General features: G+C 44.5%; 1 protein-coding gene across 9 annotated transcripts in view; it reads right to left on the bottom strand.

Moving 5' to 3' along the window:
• Positions 1-5,257: 5,257 nt before the first annotated feature.
• The window catches only part of utrn (utrophin), a 337,767-nt gene continuing 318,302 nt past the window's right edge, over positions 5,258-24,722 (bottom strand). For all 9 annotated transcript variants that reach the window (XM_031800412.1, XM_031800411.1, XM_031800415.1 and 6 more), the window contains 6 exons: positions 15,551-15,712; positions 14,763-15,009; positions 11,298-11,373; positions 11,119-11,205; positions 9,297-9,322; positions 5,258-6,617 (listed from right to left, as the gene is read on the bottom strand). In XM_031800412.1, coding sequence (XP_031656272.1) covers positions 6,609-6,617; positions 9,297-9,322; positions 11,119-11,205; positions 11,298-11,373; positions 14,763-15,009; positions 15,551-15,712 — 607 coding nt within the window. In that variant the 3' untranslated portion in view covers positions 5,258-6,608. The remainder of the gene's footprint in view (positions 6,618-9,296; positions 9,323-11,118; positions 11,206-11,297; positions 11,374-14,762; positions 15,010-15,550; positions 15,713-24,722) is intronic.

Below are 24,722 nucleotides of genomic sequence, written 5' to 3'. Positions count from 1 at the left end.
CGTCAACATATGTTTCCCATGTCAATAAAGGCCCTTGAATTGAATTGAATTGAGAGAGAGTGAGAGAGTCTTTCATTCATACACCCACAGGGCCAACATAGCTAAATTGGTGTGTGGTTAAATACATCTGCCTTAGAAGACAGCAGCAGGCCTTCTGCTAACATTAATAGTATGTATTATGCAGATGAACTTGTTAGGGAAGGCAGAGTTTTGTATTCTATCTTGTTAGATTTGCTTTGATTTTGCCAACATGGCCACAGGGACTAAATACAAGACAGACACTTTTAACAAAACTGGTTAAAAGTTTGAATAATTATTCTCAGAACTTAATACAAAGTGTTGCCATCAATCATATGTAAGAAATCAATAAACCATAAAATCACTGAACCATAAGGGTAATTATGAATTACTTGCCTGAATCATTTTCTATTGTCAAAATAGAACAAGACATGTCAGTCAATGTTTAAGTTTGGATCTCCAGGCCCAGTTCACCCTGTGCAGCCTGGAAAGACAGAAGAAGGGTAAAAAGTGGAATAAACAGAAAGTAAATAATATCCTGTTGTTTATTGCTGTGATTTGCTCATGCTAGTGATGTGGAAGGGCTCTTAGCACCGTGAACACCGATGATCAGACCGTAGCTAATGACCCATACTGTAATGGCACTACGGGGATATTGACTGATCCCACCACCTCTCCCAAATACCTACACCCCCGACACACTGATTTCTATTGGTCTCCCCCCATTAGGTCCAGGCCTGTGCTGGGCGGTAGGGAAAGAGCCGTGACAGAAGAGAAGAGTAGAACCAGAACTAAACAGTGTTAGAAACCTCTATCGATCTGTCATGGCTGCAGGGAAGGTGTGAAGAGAAAGAGGGATTGACACACACACAAAGGGGCAATCTTAGTGTGAATCTGAGGGCACAGTAGAGAGAGAGAGAGAGAGAGAGAGAGAGAGAGAGAGAGAGAGAGAAAATGGGAAATGGATAGAGCATTGAGGAAAAACACGTTAAGGAGAAAAAGCACGAGAGGTATGGAGAGAGAGAATATTAATTAAGAGAGAAAGGAAAAAGATGTCCTAGAAATGAAAATGAGTGAATGAGAGGAGGGAGAGATGAGCAGATGAGTGCGATTTCTGTTAAAGCAGCAGCGTGGTGGCAGTGCCTGTCTGCACTCTCAGTCAGCACTCTGTCATATTAGTGAGAGTGTTAATGATGTGCATTAGACAGCCGTGATATATCTGAAGAAAGGGAGGTGTAGTGCCCTCTCCTCTCCTCCCCTTTCCATATCTCAGCCTCCCTCCCTTTACTTAAGGCCTTTAGCTAAACATGCTGACTATAGGACAAACTGCGTGTAGTAGCCGGCCAGGCAGCCTCATCCTCAGGGCAGTGTTGACCCCAGATCCATTAACAGCACTTTCCCATACAGTACAGTAAGAGGGAGAGGCAAAGATGCAGCTAAAGCCACCGCTGCTCTATAGTTGACAGATTTTAGATACAGTCTTTGCAGAGTAAGTGTTCATATGGAACTTCACATTAAGATACCTAGCCACTTAAGGTGATTAAGGGACTTTAAAGTATCCCCATCTCCACGTCTCTCTCCCTCCCACTCTTACACAGTTTTTTAGTCTCACTGTATAGTATCTCCGTCTCTCTCCCTCCCACTCTTACACTGTTTTTTTAGTCTCACTGTATAGTATCTCTGTCTCTCTCCATCCCTCTGTTACTTCCTCTTTCCTTATGTAACCCCCTCCCTCCCTCCCGCAGGTTTCCGGCCCACACCAGCGTCGTCATGGACGGCCAGCCTCTCTCCCCGTCTCTCTCTGCATCTGTTCCCTGTCCCTCCTCCGTGCCAGGAGGCATATCCTTGCCCGTCCACCACCACTGCCACCACACACACACACCGTTGCCAGGCATCTGCTCAAAGGAGACGGGCAGAGAGGGGTCCCGCGTGCCAGTCACACCACGCAGAGTCCAAAAAACGACCCATCTCCCCCCGTCCTGTCCCCTGTGCTGGATCCATAATGACGGCCACTTCACAGCAAGCCCGTGGGAGGACAGCTGAGGGAGTTGAGGTAAAAGCTGAGAGGATTGTTGTTTTGCTGTTGTTTTACTCAGTAAAAAAGACAATTAGTACAAACAGATTGTGATACACGAGGGAAGAGAATAAGGAATTAAATTGGACTTTTATTGTTTGGATGCCCAGTAGAGCTTCTTATTGAGCGACTAAGATGATGATGATGTAGGCTGATGATTGATCTAACTGCCAAGCTGATTTTATGTTACACCATGACAAATGAAAGTACTAGCAGCACTACAATCCACTGGAACTACCAGTTCGAGGATTATGACTGGTCCAGGCTTACTGCAATGCTACACTGCTGTACTATGTGAGCATGAGGTATTCATCCTTGCACGTCAGTATCACGACTCAGGATATGACCCACATGCAGACACAGGAGGCGGATGGTTCGGTTCTCAGAATATTTATTATGAAAAAGGGGCAGGCAAAAGGACAGATCGAGGGCAGGCAGAGGTTCGTAGGTCAAGGCAGAGTAAAACATGGGACAGACCAGCAGGCAGGCTCAGGGTCACTGCAGGCAGAAAGGTCGTAACCGGGAAGAATAGAAATCAAGAACTAGATCGGAACCGGGAAGAGTAGAAAACAAGAACTAGAGATGAGGTAACACCTGGAAAACACACTGGGACGACATGACAAGACGAACTGGCAACAAACAGAAAACACACTGGGACGACATGACAAGACGAACTGGCAACAAACAGAAAACACACTGGGACGACATGATAAGACGAACTGGCAACAAACAGAAAACACACTGGGACGACATGATAAGACGAACTGGCAACAAACAGAAAACACACTGGGACGACATGATAAGACGAACTGGCAACAAACAGAAAACACACTGGGACGACATGATAAGACGAACTGGCAACAAACAGAAAACACACTGGGACGACATGATAAGACGAACTGGCAACAAACAGAAAACACAGGTATAAATACACAGGGCATAATGGGGGCAAATAGGAGACACCTGGTGGGGGGTGGAGACAAGCACAAGACAGGTGAAACAGATCAGGGTCATAGCTAGTATAGCCTTGGCAGAAAGGTCAAAGCATGTTCCCAAGGCTGACATTAAACATTTTGTCACTTTAGTTTCAGATTGGATGGTAAGATGTTTTTGAACACTAAACGTGAGCAAATCCACTATCAAACTCAAAGTTGGCAGACCTTGGTCCGAGTCCCTACATTCAGAGGAAGGTTTTGAACATAAAGGATGAATCAGTTAGTTCTAAAAACCATGTTGTCTTTGATTCTCATGTCCCCTGGTGATCATATCATTACTTACATTTACATTGACATGTTAGTCATTTAGCAGGCACGCTTATCCAGAGTGCACACATTTTCATACTGGTCCCCCGTGGGAATCGAACGCACAACAATGGCGTTGCAAGTGCCCTGCTCTACCAACTGAACCACAAGGGACCACATATATTTTAATATAACTCGGTCTATACTTACTGTAGATATTTCAGTCTGTGTTGAAACTGTATATTCCAGTGAAGAGCCTCCTCTGGGTAGACAAGTTCATTACTTATTAATTAATTAATCTTTACAAGTGAGAACATCACTGGGGCACAAACTGGGTGTGTTTCACTACTTGACACACCCCTGAGACATCAGAGGAAGAAATATATCGATTTATAGAGTGTCTAAGGAATAAACAGTCTCACCCCTTGCTCCACTTACTGTGTACTGCATGTAGGCTGCTGTTGCATTATTGAACTGTTAGAAGAAGGCTGGCCAGTAGAGTGTCACTGGAGATGAAGCACAGACTCATCCAGTCTAGCTGCACTACTTAAACTAATTAGTGACTGAGCTACGTGCTGGCTGGCCACTCTACAAAAAGATTAAAGGGATACTTTGAGATTCCGACAATAATGCCCAGTATCTACTTCCCTATAGTGAGGTGTACTCATGGATACCATGTTTATGTCTCTGTGACCAGTATGAAGGAAGTTAAAAGTAGTTTTGCGAGCCAATGCTAACTAGCCTTAGCATGACTGGAAGTCTCTGGGTATCTATTAGCATGATAGCAGGCACCCATTGCCAAAATTCATAAGTATCCCTTTAAGGAAATTATCAAGGGGTCCGTCTGAGTAATGTTAAAGTCTGAGTACTCCTTTCCTATGGTGGACCACTGTGCTGGAAGAGATTGGTGAGGGGAATTAGACGAGTGTTTAGGTTTCCATCATGCTGCTTTTACCCGACAGAATTTTGAATCTATCATACTAACCTTTCAATGGAAGAAGAAAGGAAAGAAGTAAAACAGGAGTAATTGATATCCTAATCTCACTATTAAAAAGGATACAGATATTGGTGTACAGTAAAAAGCAATGAGCATACATGAACAGTTTTAGAGCCACTTTAATGAATTCACTAGTGAAATCTAATTGATGGTGTTGTTGGCTGTGAACATGAATAGGATATCACATACTCTTTAAATAAAGGGTGTGGGGAATAAGTGATGAATGCTTCTGGATGTGAGTAATACTCTGGTGAAAGAAGCATGTAACTTGGTACAGCGTAACTGTGGACTGCAGGGGATGGGAGGCAGGAAGCTGGATTCGTTGTCTAATTACTTCCCATCATTCAGTTGTTCTCTCATTTCCCGCTCAGAGCGTTCCTCTTGTAACATATTATAATGGTAGAACCTCACGCTGCGCAATCAATTCCTTTGATAAATAATAATAATGATGAAGTCTGCAGTGGGCGCCAGGCGACGTGCTAGATTTCTGCCCATAACGAGGACCATTTCCTTCCTAGCCATTATGGATGGCCACCGTTGGATGCTGTTGAATGCTGGGAGATTATCTCCTGATGAGACGTTTGCAAATAGGGGCGGTAAATATGTTTACATATGTATTTGCTTAAAAATGTATGAATTGTGATAGAATGCTTTACATTAGAAGGCAATATCTACTGGGTTGCTGTCTGTGACAAACTGACCACAACGCTAACGACACTATTCAGTATTCACAATGTCACTTGATTTCCTAACTGTTTAATAATTGGTGGACATTTTTACGGCAAACAACACTATAAAGGATCATTTTTCACACTTGTTTCGCTGTTGACGGCTTGTTGTGTTGCCAGCTTGTAGGCTAGACCAATGTATTCTGGGGAAGCACGCATTGTTAATAGGTCCTTGAAGCAAGAGTCCAGAGAAATAAAAGTTGTTATAAAAATTTATTTCGAATAAAACATACAGTATGTAGCCATATTACATGTAGTGTGGTCAATCTATACTACATACCTCAGGAAAGACGCTGTTCTGCCATGGTACACTATATTATCATCATCATAAGTCCAAGGACATAGTTGGAGGAGGTTATAATAGCGCTGTTAAAACGATCACGTTTTACAGAATAGCATAGCACAAAACACAACGCATAACTCATAGAGAGCAGTGCTAGAGGTCTGACAGGGGGAAATCAACAGAGCCAGACACAGTACACCGATTTGGGGCAGCGTAGAAAGGCCACAGACCCATGGGTAGTTAACTAATAGGATGTCTTTGTGTTTTGTCTGTTATTTTACTCTGCTGGGGATCTCCCCACCGCAGTACACCTCTATAAGCAACACGTTTAGAATGTTTTTCAGTTTGTTTTCTTGTTGTGAGTACAGTAAAATGGAAATGAAACAAGTTACAGACCACGCAAATGAAAAGGTGTTTGTCTGAGGTAGCAAGGCAATCATGGCTTTCTTCTGATTATTTTTTTAAAACATATATTTATAAAACTATTCTACACAATGATGGACTGTGGGCCTCTTACAAACGTGATTATTTCAGAACAGCTTAAGGTTCCATTAATTTATAGTTTCCGCCCCTCTCTCCTTTATACAACAATCCAACTTAATTACTACAACGTTAAATCAGTCTGCCACACTTGGAATGACAACTGTATAGGCACAGAAGGGGTTACGTTAACGTCGCAATTGCGGCAGGCATGACAACGCCGACAGAATCGCATGAATAACGCTTTAAAGGGACGAAAAACATTTTCAAAACAAATGTGATGCTTTGAGGACAGACACAGAGCCTATTGTCTAAAACGATCATTTGAGGCGATAATCTTAAAATGGGCCACCTTCCCCAAATTGGATATAAAAACAGTTACCATGTCCCCCGTTATGACGGCAGTAGGGTAAAAGCAGAGAGGAGTTTGATTCCCAGTGAAAGCGGAACAAATCCCACAAAAGAAACATATGTTGTTATACAAAGCCCCCGGAACCCCCATAATCATCGGCATATTCATACAAATTACTGACAAATGTTTAACCGACTCCAGGTACAATCTACAGTTAATAAAATGTACATTTTGCATAGTACAAGACGACGACGTGGTAATAGTAGTAAAGTTCTGTGGTCCTGTCTTTGGGTTTTACCGGGGGGTCTCTTGCTAGGGGGTCTAGCTCTCCACCTGTCCTTCTGAAAAGTTTAGCGAGGGAAAGCATAGAAGCTGTGTGTTTGGGAATGTTTCTCCCTCATAAAACACACACACCTTCCTCTTTGTTGATGGCTCTCACATCACCTGAAACATAGACAAAACACACACATTATTTATTACAACATCTACACATCTACACACACATACATTAGACTAAACAAAGTTGGTAATACCAAATAGGGTCTTCCTCTTATCTCTGGGTAATCACAGAGGTAAAATGCACATTAAGTAGAGCAGATCTTAAGATCAGATCATTAAGAAGAGAGACTCTTCCAAAAGTAGAACATTTAAATTTGTCCACCCAAAGTTATCTATCTCTATTATAGGCAAGGCACGAGAGTTCAGGGATGCATAGAAAATAATAATCTTCCACTGGGTTTTGATGTAAACAACACTAATTTCTCTTCATCTGCAGGTATTGAATGGAAAGTATCAGAAGCTCCTGAAAATGCGATCAGGGCAGATTGGCAGTCCCTCAAGCCTATCACAACAATTAGAGAGAGGAGACAGGAGAGATCAGGGCAGATTGGCAGTCCCTCAAGCCTATCACAACAATTAGAGAGAGGAGACAGGAGAGATCAGGGCAGATTGGCAGTCCCTCAAGCCCATCACAACAATTAGAGAGAGGAGACAGGAGAGATCAGGGCAGATTGGCAGTCCCTCAAGCCCATCACAACAATTAGAGAGAGGAGACAGGAGAGATCAGGGCAGATTGGCAGTCCCTCAAGCCCGTCACAACAACTAGAGAGAGGAGACAGGAGAGATCAGGGCAGATTGGCAGTCCCTCAAGCCTATCACAACAATTAGAGCGAGGAGACAGGAGACATCAGGGCAGATTGGCAGTCCCTCAAGCCCGTCACAACAGTTAGAGAGAGGAGACAGGAGAGATCAGGGCAGATTGGCAGTCCCTCAAGCCTATCACAACAATTAGAGAGAGGAGACAGGAGAGATCAGGGCAGATTGGCAGTCCCTCAAGCCTATCACAACAATTAGAGAGAGGAGACAGGAGAGATCAGGGCAGATTGGCAGTCCCTCAAGCCTATCACAACAATTAGATAGAGGAGACAGGAGAGATCAGGGCAGATTGGCAGTCCCTCAAGCCCGTCACAACAATTAGAGAGAGGAGACAGGAGAGATCAGGGACGCAGCTGGGCACTTAGGATTCTGGGAAAAGCTTTTTAAAGGGATACTTCGGGATTTTGGCAATGAGGCCCTGTATCTACTTCCCCGCAGTCAGATGAACTCATGGAGACCATTAGTATGTCTCTGTGTCCAGTATGAAGGAAGCTAAAGTTACTGTAGTTTTGCGAGCCAATGCTAACCAGAGTTGAAGCAATGACTGGAAGTCTATGGGTATCTATGCTAGCAGATAGCACATTGACTGGAAGAATATGGGTATCTATGCTAGCAGATAGCACATTGACTGGAAGAATATGGGTATCTATGCTAGCAGATAGCACATTGACTGGAAGAATATGGGTATCTATGCTAGCAGATAGCACATTGACTGGAAGAATATGGGTATCTATGCTAGCAGATAGCACATTGACTGGAAGAATATGGGTATCTATGCTAGCAGATAGCACAATGACTGGAAGAATATGGGTAACACACGTTAGCATTGGCTCAGGAACCTACCCCTAACTTCCTTCATGCTGGACACAGAGACATACAAATGGCATCCACAAGTTCATCTGACTGCAGGGAAGTAGATAAAGGGCCTCATTGCCAAAATCCCAAAGTATCCCTTTAATTGGAACAATAGGCTGGCTTCTGAATGGACATTGAAACCTATTCAACCACACTCTGGGCTTAGAACAACCTACAGGAACCATTTTTAATAACATCATATATGGCCTTTAGCAGACGCTTGTATCCAAAACGACTTACAGTCATGCATGCATCCATTTTCCATACAGTATGAGTGGTCCCGGGAATCGAACCTACAGCCCTGCCGTTACAAGCACCATGCTCTCCCAACTGAGCTACAAAGGACTAACTTAATGGAGTTCAATAAGAAAGAAGGGAAGAAAAGAGATAAGAAGTGGTAAAGTGGTCCTAAGCACATTTCTCCCCATTGTAAAGGCAATGGGGAGAGTGGAGAAGGGCTGAGATGTTTAGAGGTGAGAGAGAAAGAGAGCAGACTAAACAGAAATTAGACTAAGAGCAGGTCACTGTCAATAACCTTTGTTGCTATTCTACTGAGCTTCAGAATCCATCTCTGCATCCATTTACAAAATACAGTGGGGAGAACAATACTTATGTCAGCAATAAAATGAAAATTAATTACTTAAAAATCATACAATGTGATTTTCAGGATTTTTTTTTCAGGATTTAAAAAAAAGTGTACCTATGATAAACATTCCAGACCTCTACATGCTTTGTAAGTAGGAAAACCTGCAAAATCAGCAGTGTATCAAATACTTGTTCTCCCCACTGTAGGTGAAGGAGACCCCATTGATCTATTTTATTTTCTGTGTGTGTGTTGTGTGTCTGCGTGTATGTTCCACACTGTTTTGTTGCTCTCTCTCCTCATCTACACCCCTTGATAAGCACCAAACTGCCATTCTCCTCCAGAGAGTGGCTAAATCTCTTACACATACAGTTCTTTGACCAGTTGGACTGCCTGCCAAGTAACTAGCAACAGTATACCTGTTTTTTTCTCATTTGCACTCATTCAGCCTTCACGAAATGCGCTCCAGCTAATTTGCTCTTATCAGAATAAAACAGGCAATATGCAAGTGGATGAGAAATATATCTTACCTGTGGTCTCGAGGAGAGGCTTGAAGCTACAAGTGAAACAGAAACAACTTTGTGAGAAAAAACACAATATTGACTCTTTGTAACCTCCATGCTAGGGTTGTAAAGCTACCAGTAGTTTACTAAAGTTACCGGAATCTTCAGTAATTTGGGTAATTTACAGAACATCTATGGCAATCTATTGTAACTTTGGTAAGTTATACTTGAAAAACATTTATTCATATATACTGTAGGTCTCCATACATTATTTTTTTTATATCAGTCTCCATATTGTCCATGAGGCTCTAGTAAATAGACCTCACGGTTCAAGAGAAAATAGCCTAATTAATGAAAAAGCATACACAAATGTGGAATTATTTCCAGTCCAACTATTGCCTTTTTTCACAACTGCCACCAGTTTGATGCCAAAACATTGACAACAAATACATACTGACATAGAGAAATAGTGTGTAAAATATATATAAAGGATATTTCATGTTATTCATTAAGTTGATGCTTTATAGTTATGATAACGTTCCACAGCTTTGTCATTCTATTTTGTATGGGATAAGGCCACACATACAGTAGGCTCAGAGATAATTACAGACACCTGTGATCATCTGAAGTACCCTAAAGGACCACTAGATGTCATGTGATAGATCACATAAAATCCTTGAAAGATACCACAATTCAGGTAGTTTACTGGTAAACTTGCAAAATTTCCAGTAATATTCCCTCCCTTTGCAACCTTACTCCATGCATCAAAACTGATTGGTTGAAGCCTAAGTTCAGATGCATATGGACCCCTCCTACACACACAGTCATAAACTAAGTATCTTTAAGTGTTGTTGAGATGGATGTTGAGATCGTTGAGCCGTTATGCCCGCCAGGTGAGCAGTAAACCGGTATTGATAGCCCCGCAGCAGCCTCTAGATTATAATAGATTTTTAAACTAAACTTCAGATAGATTTTCGACTCATTCAAAATGCAATTTAAAGTCACTTTGAGGTAATACACTAATCCAACACTTTTAGTCTCATTCTATGATACCCATGGAGCGTATTTCTTCCTCAGTTTCACTGGATACCTAGGGCCAGGTCACATGGCCAGAAGAAACTCTAGGCGCTATGTATAAGTTGACTGTGTGAGAGTGTTTCAAACTCCTCACTGCAGTCACATTGCACATGATACATATTGCATCTAAACAGAGAAGATGACATAGTGTAACAGTATAACTTCAGACCGTCCCCTCGCCCATACCCGGGCGCGAACCAGGGACCCTCTGCACACAGACAACAGTCACCCACGAAGCATCGTTACCCATCGCTCCACAAAAGCCGCGGCACTTGCAGAGCAAGGGGAACCACTACTTCAAGGTCTCAGAGCAAGTGACGTCACCGATTTAAACGCTATTTAGCGCGCACCACCGCTAACTAGCTAGCCGTTTCACATCCGTTACAATAGCATACCTTTTATTTTCAGCTCCAAAGTCATGAATTAAAGTGGAGAGTAGTGAACGTCAAAGGGACAAAATATAATCTGCTCCAGCCAGAACACTACCACCCACACACACACTAGCTAAGTGGTGAGTGAGAGAAAGAGTGGGGATGGAATAGAGAGGGGAGGGGGGAGGAGGAGTAGAAGACAGGTGAGGTAGAGAGGAGGAGGATGGAGAGGATGAGAAAACAACGGGCAGAGGAAGAAGAGGAGAAAGAGGAATGAAAGACAGAATGAGAGAAGACAGCGAGAGACAGTGAGTGAGAGGAGGCAAGGAGAATGGAAGAGGTAAACAGAGGGAAGATGGGAGGAGAAGGAAGAGGTGTTTGAGGTAAAGGAGAGGCCTTACGACTGCATGCAGGGAAGGTGTGGTTTATCTGCTCCATGATGTCTGCCAGGTCAGAGCTGCGGTTGTGTGGGTGGTCCAACAGCTCATCTGAAACACACACACACCAGTTTAGCACACTGTGTGTGTGTGTGTGTGTGTAGTTGTGTGTGTGTGTGTGTGTGTGTGTGTGCTAAACCGACCTGTATGTTCGGTGAGGGCCCCTTGTTCTTGCATGCTGGGCGACGACACTCCATTCACCCTGGAGTCCATCTCCGGCTGAGATGAGGGAAAGAAGAGGATGAACGAGGAGCAAGTCAGACAAGAAGAGGTGAAGAGAAGAAGTGAGAGAAACACAAGAAGAAAGACAGAAAGAAAAGTAAAAAATATATGAGGGAAAGAGACAAGGACCAGCATCATTACTAAAACATAGTGCCCACTCTTCATTATTCATAGTGGCATACTTCACTGGTGACGACTTTAAACCAACTACATATGAATCATCAGTCCCAAACAAGGGAATAGCACACAGTGTGGCTCGATGGGGCTGGATGAAAGACCTGTCATCACATGTATTGACATTTATATGTGTCTATAAGCACTCTTCCAAATGTGTCACTGTCACTCCTCCGTATGAGTTCAGATGAATCTCTAAGGGTTTGGCAACGTGTTTGTTTCATTTCTTGACTTTCATTCATAAAAAAGGTGCACGCACGCACGCACACACGCACGCGCGCACACACACACACACACACACACGCCTGAATAGGGCACCTGATGTCCACTGACATTTACTATCAAGTCCAACATGCCCCTTAGCTTTCCAGGGACGGAATCAATGCATCCTCCTCCCTGCCTATCCCGTCCCTCTCTTCTCTCCTTCCTGCTCTCCTGCCCCCAGCTGTAGTAAAGGTTAATGTGGTGGAAATGTCTCCAGAGCATTCTCACAACATCTTCAGGGCTCACTTAGAATAGTACTGACTGTACAGAGCTGCACAACAGCTCTCTAATAAAAATTGCAACAACACAAAATACATAATTTATCATTGATAACCACCATCATTAAGTTTGCCGACGACACAGTGGTGGTAGGCCTGATCACCGACACCAATGAGAAAGCCTATAGGGAGGAGGTCAGTGACCTGGCAGTGTAGTGCTAGGACAACAACCTCTTCCTCAAGGTGAGCAAGACATAGGAGATGATCGTGGACTACAGGAAAAGGAGGGCCGAGTACGCCCCATTCTCATCGACCGGCTGAAATGGAGCAGGTTGAGAGCTTCAAATTATCATGGTCCAAACACACCAAAACAGTTGTGAAGATGGCACGACAATGCCTATTCCCCCTCAGGAGACTGAAAAGATTTGGCATGGGTCCTCAGATCCTCAAAATGTTCTACAGCTGCAACATCGAGAGGTTGCATCACTGGTTGCATCACCACCTGGTATGGCAACTGCTCAGCCTCCACCCGCAAGGCACTACAAGAGGGTAGTGCATACGGCCCAGTACATCACTGGGGCCAAGATTCCTGCCATCCAGGACCTCTACGCCAGGCAGTGTCAGAAGAAGGCCTTAAAAATTGCCAAAGACTCCAGCCACCCTAGACATAGACTGTTCTCTCTTCTACCGCAAGGCAAGCGGTACTGGAGCGCCATGTTTAGGTCAAAAAGCCTTCTTAACAACTTCTACCCACAAGCTATAAGACTGTTGAACAGCTAGTCAAATGGCTTTCCAGATTATTTGCATTGCCACCCCACTTTATTTTTACACTGCTGCTACTCGCTGTTAATTATCTATGCATAGTCACTTTAAACCTACCTACATATACACATATAACCTCGATTACATCGACTAACCTGCACCCCCATACCCCCTAACCCCCTGTGTATAGCCTCGTTATTGTTATTTTATTGCTACTCTTTTTTATTTTTACTTTCGTTTATTTAGAAAATATTTTCTTAACTCTTATTATTCTGAAAACGGCATTGTTGGTTAAGGGCTTGTAAATCAGCATTTCACGGTAACAATAGCTGTTGTATTCGGCTCATGTGACAAATACAATTTGATTAGATTTGATTACAATTGATTCGGAGTCAAGAGAATTTCCTTCAAAACTACTACACTAAGTTGTGATATTGTAAAACTGTTGATGTCCTCGTTGTGATGAACCTAGACAACATATTTGTTTGACCATAAACTGACAATGCTGGGCTGAAAATATGAAAATCTCTTCTGTGAATGTCAGAGCACGTTTGTTAGATTACTCACTCGAATTTATCCCTGTAGATTGGATTTGTTTCTCCCATCATAGAGTCAGGATCTGGTTAGCTCAGGACTCTGGGCTCTGGAAGAAATGGTGTGTGTGTCTTGCAAGGTTTAACATGAGCCCTTTATCCCCTAAGAATCAGCAGAGTCACGTTATCTTCCCCAGGCCGAGGTTGCCTAATGCTCTGCCTCTGTTGTAACTAAATGAAGGAATGTTATGTTAACCTGTGAGCTGTGGATAACTAGCGTTAGTCAGTGAGGGGAGAACAGCGATAACGGGTCAGCACCATGGCAGTGGAGAGCGCCACTACAGCCAGGCCGCACCCAACAGCACTCATAATGGGCAGATTCCACACACCGGTGTGGCTAACTGAGCAGAATGTTTTGGGCAGGAACAGGCCTGCAGGGCGAGAGAATGACACTTGGATTTATATCATCGTTCCCATTCCATTTTCCCCAAGTTTTAAATATGTAACGAACAGGGAAATAAACCTGGATATGATTTAACTCCAAGTACTGCTTTAAGAATCCTGATTACCCACTGCAGCCTCCAGCTCCAGAGACCTGAGTCAATACTGTTTACCAACTCTGACTGACTCCGTTCGGTTGGTTGGCTTTTATTTCCCACACAGCTAAAAAGTCATCTAAACTTATTGAGTGATCAGGAGAGGCATAAACAGAGCAGAGATGGATTGGGTTACTGGGTAGGGGGTGCTTCGTAGCCCTGGGAGGAAAACTCACAATACAGGGTTCTTTCTACATCAACAAGGGGCTTAGGTGGTGGGCGTGGCAATGTTTTCATATTTAAGACACTTTCCTGCAATTCTACACATTTTTCTATGGAGCTGAGAGAAATTGTTTCATTTTTAGAGCTATTTTCCTGCAATTCCATGCATTTTGCTGTGGCTAATGCTGTGTTCTTTTGCTCAAATATAATAAAATCTATACTGCTAAATTCATTGTTTTTCTTATTCTCCATGACCGTCTGTCTAGTTTTTATTTTGGTCATTATTAGTTCTCAATTATAAAAAAATGTTCTACTGTACATACTTTCTATCTGGTTTTAGTCATTTCAGTTTACAATTAAAGCATGTTTCCATCCCGAAAATGTATTTCTAGAAACAGGCGGCCCGCCCAAGGATTTTAATGGCAGACAAATCACCGTGATCAGATTCTAACTTTAGAGGAATGAGTTATGATACAAACAAGGACACTTTCGAGGGCTGAGAAGGAATTGCTGTTGTTGTTGATGTGTGATCAGTAAAATAGAAGTCATTCCACAGGTGGAACATGCATGTGTGTGTGTGTGTGTTAAGACATCTGTTGAAGTGGCTTGCTGTCCGAGGTGGAGTGTGAGCATGTGTGTGTGTGTGTACTGTACGTGTCCCTCTATGTGTGGCCCACCTGGTGCAGTAGTTGTCTGAGCCGGTGGAGCTGGGACTCCAGCTGCTTGTTGTGCTCCTCCAGTTTGTGCATGCGGTCCTCCAGACGGCTCTTATGCTGCCGGAGCAGTTTGGCCTCAGCCAGCAGGTCAGCCTCGCCAGGACCCCCGGGGTGAGAAGACCCCTCAGGGTCCCAATGCCCCACAGACCCAGGCCCCCGCTGGTCCCCGTGCTGCTCCTTCAGCTGTTCATACTCCCTTTTCAGTGTCCTGGGGGAGACACCCAGAGATGGGGTTAGGGAGATGCAGAAGTCAGACACACACACGCCACACAATCATTCCTGCACATATAATATGAGCCCAACAGCACTACTAAAATCTTCCTGCCCCCCCCCTCTCAGTACAATCCTATGTGAAGCCACTGTACAAGAGAGGTCCTGGCCTGTGTCCGTCTCTGTTTACAACTGTATAGAGCTGTTGGCTCCAGGCTGACTGTGCTACTTCAACTGGCGTTTATAGCCTGGGTCATAAAGAAGAATGTGAGCAGAGCTAAATCACTCAGATACAGCCACGGCCTCAGACAGAGACACAGCAGCTCCAAGAATAATAGAGTGAGTGCACAGTCACCATTGTCATTACACTACCTCTATCCACCAATCAAAGAGGCAGAGGTAGAGGTAGAGAGAGATGAAGGGGGGAGGAGCGAGAGCTGAATGAGACAGTGTGTGTGTGCTGAGCATCACTTTTAGTAAGTGGGCAGAACACAGTAGCGCTGACATTTGACGGACTACTCCGCTGACCTATCGCGTACCTCTGCTCATCCTCCAGGCGATGGATGATTCGCTCCAGCTCCCCACGCTCCTCCCTCTCCACAGCCTGTAGGATCTGGGCGGGGCTCTGGGGCTGGCTGCAGGGAGACCCCTCCCCACCCAGGGTCTGGCAGTACTGCAGGATCAGAGCATGCTCATCGTCCCTATGGGGAGAGATATACAAATTAACTAAATAACACGTGCTTGTTGTCATTCTTAAAGAGCTTCATTATATTAGATACATTGCGCAAGAGCGTGCTCCACCTCAGTCAAAGTTTAAGTTCAAAGAGCTTTGTTGTCCATCTTGATTGTCTTTCCATTAAACAGACTCAGTGGTTTTAACTTCAGCTTTGGCTGTTGCAGGACTGTACTGTATGGCTGGGAACTGTAGATCCTCCCTACAACACAGATCTGTTGATCTCAACCATCAGATAACCACATGACATAGATAGAGAGGGAGAAGACAGATGGGGAGAGAGGGGGTGAAAGAGAGAGAGAGAATGATGGCTCCAAGTTTCTCTGTGTCATATTTGGAGGATCTGAGATGCGGTAGGCAGGTCTTGCTAAACCACAGCTGTCACCTTCCCTCTAACACACACACACACACACACACACACACACACACACACACACACACACACAGAGAGCCCCAGGGATTATAGGGATTAGACTATCACAAACCATCACATATGCGCGTGCGCACACACACAGAGGGGTAGGATAACTCAGCCCCCTGTCCATTACCGCAGGAAGTGCCATCGATCGCCAGAGCCACACTGACAGCCAGAGAGACCGTTTCCATTTGGCCAAGCTGAAAGCAGTGGTTTTAATTGAAACTGGATGCCATGTTGGCTCTCCTTGGATACATTTTATCCATCCATGCACAATGTCTATTGTCAATCCAGCTTTCATTCTGTGGTTTGGCTAGCTAGTTAGCTTTAAAAAAAGTCTATGGCAAGGCCAGGGCCATGGCTTGGAGCACTAACTGTGTCAATAGCATGGCTAGGCTAAGCTAGGCTACCAAACACCATCTGGCTAACACAGCTTCTAACTCCTAATGTACGGCCCTCAGGAGACCCATTACAGAACCCAGACACAGCATTTCATAAATGACCCAAGTGTTCAGGCCATCATTAACATTACATGCATATTCAGAGTGTTTAGTATATGAAAAGATTTCTGGACGAAACATGTTTTGTTTCCCAGGCGGATCTATTGTGTTAGCAAGGACGAGGACTCCTATTCTTGGAGAATTATGTCTACAAACCTCTGCCGATGGGATAGAGTATAGAGAGGTGAGGAGGAGAAGGAGCTCCGTAGATCCTTCGTGTCTGGAAGTAATTTAGCCTATTATTGTAGCCATTGGCGCTTTGTAGAGTTGCTATTTTCTCAAGTTTTCGAATGTGAATTACCTTGTGAAATTCCTGGATACACTGCTCAAAAAAATAAAGGGAACACTAAAATAACACATCCTAGATCTGAATGAATGAAATATTCTTATGAAATACTTTTTTCTTTACATAGTTGAATGTGCTGACAACAAAATCACACAAAAATGATAAATGGAAATCAAATTTATCAACCCATGGAGGTCTGGATTTGGAGTCACATTAAAAATTAAAGTGGAAAACCACACTACAGGCTGATCCAACTTTGATGTAATGTCCTTAAAACAAGTCAAAATGAGGCTCAGTAGTGTGTGTGGCCTCCACGTGCCTGTATGACCTGCCTACAACGCCTGGGCATGCTCCTGATGAGGTGGCGGATGGTCTCCCGAGGGATCTCCTCCCAGACCTGGACTAAAGCATCCGCCAACTCCTGGACAGTCTGTGGTGCAACGTGGCGTTGGTGGATGAAGCGAGACATGATGTCCTAGATGTGCTCAATTGGATTCAGGTCTGGGGAACGGGCGGGCCAGTCCATAGCATCAATGCCTTCCTCTTGCAGGAACTGCTGACACACTCCAGCCACATGAGGTCTAGCATTGTCTCGCATTAGGAGGAACCCAGGGCCAACCGCACCAGCATATGGTCTCACAAGGGGCCTGAGGATCTCATCTCGGTACCTAATGGCAGTCAGGCTACCTCTGGCGAGCACATGGAGGGCTGTGCGGCCCCCCAAAGAAATGCCACCCCACACCATGACTGACCCACCGCCAAACCGGTCATGCTGGAGGATGTTGCAGGCAGCAGAATGTTCTCCACGGCGTCTCCAGACTCTGTCACGTCTGTCACATGTGCTCAGTGTGAACCTGCTTTCACCTGTGAAGAGCACAGGGCGCCAGTGGCGAATTTGCCAATCTTGGTGTTCTCTGGCAAATGACCAAACGTCCTGCACTGTGTTGGGCTGTAAGCACAACCCCCACCTGTGGACGGCGGGCCCTCATACCACCCTCATGGAGTCTGTTTCTGACCGTTAGAGCAGACCCAGTCACATTTGTGGCCTGCTGGAGGTCATTTTGCAGGGCTCTGGCAGTGCTCCTCCTGCTCCTCCTTGCACAAAGGCAGAGGTAGCGGTCCTGCTGCTGGGTTGTTGCCCTCCTCCACGTCTCCTGATGTACTGGCCTGTCTCCTGGTAGCGCCTGGAGACCTTCTTGCCCCAGCTCGCATTGATGTGCCATCCTGGATGAGCTGCACTACCTGAGCCACTTGTGTGGGTTGTAGACTCCGTCTCATGCTACCACTAGAGTGAAAGCATCGCCAGCATTCAAAAGTGACCAAAACATCAGCCAGGAAGCATAGGAACTGAGAAGTGGTCTGTGGTCACCACCTGCAGAACCACTCCTTTATTGGGGGGTGTCTTGCTAATTGCCTATAATTTCCACCTGTTGTTTATTCCATTTACACAACAGCATGTGAAATGTATTGTCAATCAGTGTTGCTTCCTAAGTGGACAGTTTGATTTGACAGAAGTGTGATTGACTTGTAGTTACATTTTGTTGTTTAAGTGTTTCCTTTATTTTTTTCAGCAGTGTATTAATGAAGTCAGATTTAATCAACAAATATGATAGTCAGTTTAAAAACGGTTAAAAGGTACACGACTGTGTACATATCTGGCTGTGTTGGTAAAATCACTACATATCCCATTGATCCAAGCGTGAGAGACTGCCCTGTCACAGTTCCAAGACCAGTCAGAAACGTCCAGCTAATCTTACACCAACAGCGTTGGTGGACCTCAAAACTGAAGTAGTGATATCCTTCATCACCATCGTCTTACGACAGATATCTTGATCCAGTCATGAATATTCAACAAAACAATAAATAATTTTACATTTTGTTTCCAGCCAATTTCTTAGTTACATTATTCTATTACTAGCAAAGGAGTTGAGGGTGCAGTATTAATGAAGTTTGGCAATGAGGACGAAAACTAGCATAGTTCAGCTAGCCAGCTAGTTTACCCAGGGAAAACGAGCTCAGGCCTAACGTGCATGTAAGCTCAGTATGGCTAATTCAGGAGACAAATTGTAGTTTTTATGCCTTGATATTAGGATCTGGCGGCAAAAAGTTTGATCAAACAATTCAGAAAGCAAATCGATTTATACAATCCCGAAATCAGCCGTAACTGTCAAACAAAGATTAAAAGGAAGTTTGAGTGAACCTGAATCAAGAAAATGAATGGCGAAGTCGCTTCCAGATCCAGTAGACTCCTCCTCCGTACCACTATTGAAATGTTATAAACAAGAGCCAAGAAATGTGACTGAAATATCACAGTCGTACAGTTATTCAGGTTCTCCATGATATTCTACAGATGAAGAGTCCAACTTGTCAGTCAGTGTGACGGCTGTCTGCCTCAAGGCTAAGAGCTGCGATCTTGTGTAGGAATGGAACGCACTATGAAGCTATAAAACTATGAAGTTGAATAGAAATTCAGTTTGTCCTCCTTCTGTACCGCGTGATCGATGCTTCCATTAGTGCTCACTCCACCACACAGCGCTTCACACCCATACACACATGCAAGCACACACACACGCCTGACAAACACCCTTCTCATCTCAAGGACTGTTATCTATCAATCTTTTTTCCTTGCAAAATGAGTGCCTTGTCTGAAATCACTGAGACGTAGATAATGACATAAGAGCCAGGCGGAGAGGAGATAAACATCTAGACATTATACACCCATCTAGTACCAGGTCGAACCCGGTTTTGCCTCCAGAACAGCCTGAATTCTTCAGGGCATTCTACAAGCTGTTTGAAACATTCCACAGGGATGTTGGTCCATGCTGATGCGATGACATCACGCAGTTGCTGCAAATTGGACGGCTGTACAGTCATGCTGCGTACAGCCTGTTCCATCTCATCCCAAAGATGCTCTATTGAGTTGAGTTCTGGGAACTGACCAGGCCACTCAGTCAACTCACTGTCATGTTCCAAGCAATGTTTTTCCACTCCTCCATTGTCCAGTGTTGGTGAACACGTGTCCATTGGAGCCTGCAATAGCTCATCTATAACAAGGATCAACGAATTGTGCATTCTGAGATGCCATTCTGCAAACCACTGTTATACTGCACAGTGTTATTTGTCTGTTTGTGGCCCGCCTATTAGCTTGCACAATTCTTGCCATTCTCCTTCGAACTCTCCCATCAACTAGCTGTTTTTGCCTACAGGACTGCCGCGGACTGTACTAGTATTCTTTGTTGGTTTGGCAATGCCACAGTCAGCCAGAGAAATATGCTGAGAAGGATTATCACCACAGCAAGCAAGGTACTTGGAGTCAAACACACAGGCCTGGATGAGATCTTTAAGGTCAGGGCCCTCCCCAAGGTACTTGGAGTCAAACACACAGGCCTGGATGAGATCTTTAAGGTCAGGGCCCTCCCCAAGCCACTTGGAGTCAAACAAACAGGCCTGGATGAGATCTTTAAGGTCAGGGCCCTCCCCAAGCCACCTGGAGTCAAACACACAGGCCTGGATGAGATATTTAAGGTCAGGGCCCTCCCCAAGCCACTTGGAGTCAAACAAACAGGCCTGGATGAGATCTTTAAGGTCAGGGCCCTCAGCAAGGTACTTGGAGTCAAACACACAGGCCTGGATGAGATATTTAAGGTCAGGGCCCTCCCCAAGCCACTTGGAGTCAAACAAACAGGCCTGGATGAGATCTTTAAGGTCAGGGCCCTCCCCAAGCCACCTGGAGTCAAACACACAGGCCTGGATGAGATATTTAAGGTCAGGGCCCTCAGCAAGGTACTTGGAGTCAAACACACAGGCCTGGATGAGATATTTAAGGTCAGGGCCCTCAGCAAGGTACTTGGAGTCAAACACACAGGCCTGGATGAGATCTTTAAGGTCAGGGCCCTCCCCAAGCCACTTGGAGTCAAACACACAGGCCTGGATGAGATCTTAAAGGTCAGGGCCCTCAGCAAGGCTCACAAAATCATTTTAGACCCAAGCCATCCCCTGTACCTGGACTTTGAACAACTCCCCTCAGGGTGCATGTATAGGGTACCGCACGGCAGAAAAAACAGAACTAGACAATAATTTGTTCCATGTGTGATATCGCTCCTAAATAGCTAATGTTCCTATCGACTCAGTAAGGGCAGTTATGAAAGTTGTATTGTCAATTTGTTTTGTATTTAAACACCACCTAAAACATGTACATGACACCACAACAAGACTTCCCCATGGGGACAATAAAGTAATTCAATTATTATAATTATTTTAAAAAAAAATGACCAAAACATTTTTTTTAATGTTTTTTGTTTGTCACGTCATTCTCAATAAACCCTTGCTGAGGAGGGCGGCCGTTTCTGAGATACTGGATGCAGGGTAGCCTAGTGGTTAGAGCGTTGGACTAGTAACCGGAAGGTTGCAAGTTCAAACACCCGAGCTGACAAGGTTTAAATCTGTCGTTCTGCCCCTGAACAGGCAGTTAACCCACTATTCCTAGGCCGTCATTGAAAATAAGAATTTGTTCTTAACTGACTTGCCTAGTAAAAAAATATATATATATCACACTCAAATTAGCTTAAGTCACTCGTTTCGCCCATTCTAATGTTCCATCGAACAGTAACTGAATGCCTTGATGCCTGCTTTATACACTGCTCAAAATTTTTTATGGAACACTAAAATAACACATCCTAGATCTGAATGAATGAAATATTCTTATTAAATACTTTTTTCGTTGAACAAAATCACACAAAAATTATCAATGGAAATCAAATGGATCAACCCATGGTGGTCTGGATTTGGAGTGACCTCCCTACAACGCCTGGGCATGCTCCTGATGAGGTGGTGGATGGTCTCCTGAGGGATCTCCTCCCAGACCTGGACTAAAGCATCCGCCAACTCCTGGACAGTCTGTGGTGCGTTGGTGGCAGCAGAACGTTCTCTCCGGCGTCTCCAGACTGTCACGTCTGTCACATGTGCTTAGTGTGAACCTGCTTTCATCTGTGAAGAGCACAGGGCGCCAGTGGCGAATTTGCCAATGCCAAATGTCCTGCACGGTGTTGGGCTGTAAGCACAACCCCCACCTGTGGACGTCGGGCCCTCATACCACCCTCATGGAGTCTGTTTCTGACCGTTTGAGCAGACACATGCACATTTGTGGCCTGCTGGAGGTCATTTTGCAGGGCTCTGGCAGTGCTCCTCCTTGCACAAAGGTGGAAGTAGCGGTCCTGCTGCTGGGTTGTTGCCCTCCTCCACGTCTCCTGATGTACTGGCCTGTCTCCTGGTAGTGCCTCCATTCTCTGGACACTACACTGACAGACACACCAAACCTTCTTGCCACAGCTCGCAGTGATATGACATCCTGGATGAGCTGCACTACCTGAGCCACTTGTGTGGGTTGTAGACTCCGTCTCATGCTACCACTAGAGTGAAAGGACCGCCAGCATTCAAAAGTGACCAAAACATCAACTAGGAAGCATAGGAACTGAGAAGTGGTCTGTGGTTATCACATGCAGAACCACTCCTTTATTGGGGGTGTCTTGCTAATTGCCTATAATTTCCACCTGTTGTCTATTCCATTTGCACAACAGCATGTGAAATGTATTGTCAATCAGTGTTGCTTCCTAAGTGGACAGTTTGATTTGACAGAAGTGTGATTGACTTGGAGCTACATTGTGTTGTTTAAGTGTTTCCTTTATTCTTTTGAGCAGTGTATATCAATCAAGGCCACGAGACTCACTGTCTGTAGGAGCGATCCATTTTCATGAATAGGGTGGTGTACCTAATAAACTGTGTGTATATGAGGGAGTAAATATGGAGAAGGAAGACAGGAACTGTGAAGAGAAGCTCATATAGGGAGGGCCAGGGTGAAACCTCAACTGTGCTGGGAGCAACCAATTAAATAGTGAGTGAATGAGAGAGAGCACGAGAGAGAGAGAGAGAGAGAGAGAGAGAAAGCACATGTGAGAGAGAGCGAAAGATAGAGAGAGAGAATGCAAGAGAGAATGTGAGAGAGAGAGAATGCAAGAGAGAGAGAGAGAGAGAGAATGCAAGAGAGAATGTGAGAGAGAGAGAGAGAGAGAATGCAAGAGAGAATGTGAGAGAGAGAGAGAATGCAAGAGAGAATGTGAGAGAGAGAGAGAGAGAGAGAGAGAGAGAGAGAGAGAGAGAGAGATAGAGAATGCAAGAGAGAGAGAGAGAGAGAGAGAGAGAGAGAGAGAGTATGTGAGAGAGAGAGAGAGAGAGAGAGAGAGAGAGAGAATGCAAGAGAGAATGTGAGAGAGAGAGAGAGAGAGAATGCAAGAGAGAATGTGAGAGAGAGAGAGAGAGAGATAGAGAATGCAAGAGAGAATGTGTGAGAGAGAGAGAGAGATAGAGAATGCAAGAGAGAATGTGTGAGAGAGAGAGAGAGAGAATGTGAGAGAGAGAATGCGAGGGAGAGAGAGAGAGAATGTGAGAGAGAGAGATAGAGAGAATGCAAGAGGTAGTGTTAGAAAAGGCGGGACCAGTGCTATGGAGTTGTTTGTGTGGAAATGTGGGGGAGCAGAGGAGGGGGGGGCTTCAAATGGTTCATTTCAGAGCATTTTTGTGTTGTTTTTCTCTGTGATGCAAAGCGGGGTATATTGAGTTCAGAGTTGAATGAGAAGCCTGATTAAAGCCCAAAGGTAAAGCTTGATACTTACTAGAGCCAAATCAGATGATGTGTAAGAGAGTGGAACAGAAGGGAGAGAGAGACTGTAGGGAGAAAGGAAGGTTCAGAGGGAGCGAGAGAAAAATATAGAAAGAAAGACAAAAATAATTATTATTATCAGAAAGAAAGAAAAAAAGAAAGAGAAAGCAAGAGAGAGATTGAAAGACAGGGGAAGGAGACAGAGAAGAGAGGAAGGACAAGCAGAAAGAGTCCTGTCTCCTTGGTGATTAACAGCAGCATCAATGACAACACTGAGCCTTTGCTGGAGATAACACACAATAAGCAGCTCTCTGGCTTTCTCATTAAGGCTTTTCTACCCGATAAAATGCCTGGAAACAAATGGATAGCAGGGCACACACACACACACACACACGCACACACACACGCACGCATGCCAGCAAACGTGAGCACGCACATATGTACGCATGCACAAAAGCAAGCACACACATAAATGTTCTGCCAAGACTGTTCAAAGGTGCCATCACTCAGCTGGCATTAAGTTCCAAATGCAGTGTGTGTGAAACAGTACGAGACAGCCAAGTAACACACACACGTACGCACGCACACACACACCAGGGTTTCAGTTAGCCGGTAATAGACGTTTTCTGTGCGATAAAAAAATAGAAAAGCCAATGAATAAAATTGTCACCGGCCAGTCGTCCGGAAGAAGAAGAAACCCCATTGTGAAATAATGCTTCTTTTTTACCTATTGAATGATGGAAATACCAGGCGATGGAAATACATTTGACAAGTCATGCTTATAGGTTAATTAGCATAATTTTGTGGAATTAAATTGGCGTGTGTGTAAAGTATATTGGTTATGTATCTTATTTATCACATGCGTACAGAATACAGATACAGAGCCTATGAGTGGAAAATCTGTCAGACAGCGTGAGAGCTGCTGCAACATCTTGTGGTGCATTCAAGACAACCGGGAACTCTGAAAAATACGAGGTCAAAACATGACGTCAGTAATCTTCAGGTCGGAAAGTCAGAGCTCTTGAAAGAGGCCGGAGTTCCTGAGTTGGAATTCTGGGTTGAATGACCGTTCAAAAATATTTTTCCCAGTCGGAGCTCGTTTTTCCCCCAGTTCCCAGTTGT

This window comes from Oncorhynchus kisutch, linkage group LG21 (genome assembly GCF_002021735.2).
Source record: "Oncorhynchus kisutch isolate 150728-3 linkage group LG21, Okis_V2, whole genome shotgun sequence".
NCBI classification, from domain to species: Eukaryota; Metazoa; Chordata; class Actinopteri; order Salmoniformes; family Salmonidae; genus Oncorhynchus; species Oncorhynchus kisutch.
The sequence above is the reverse complement of the archived record's forward strand: the minus strand, read 5'-3'. Positions and strand labels throughout refer to the sequence as shown.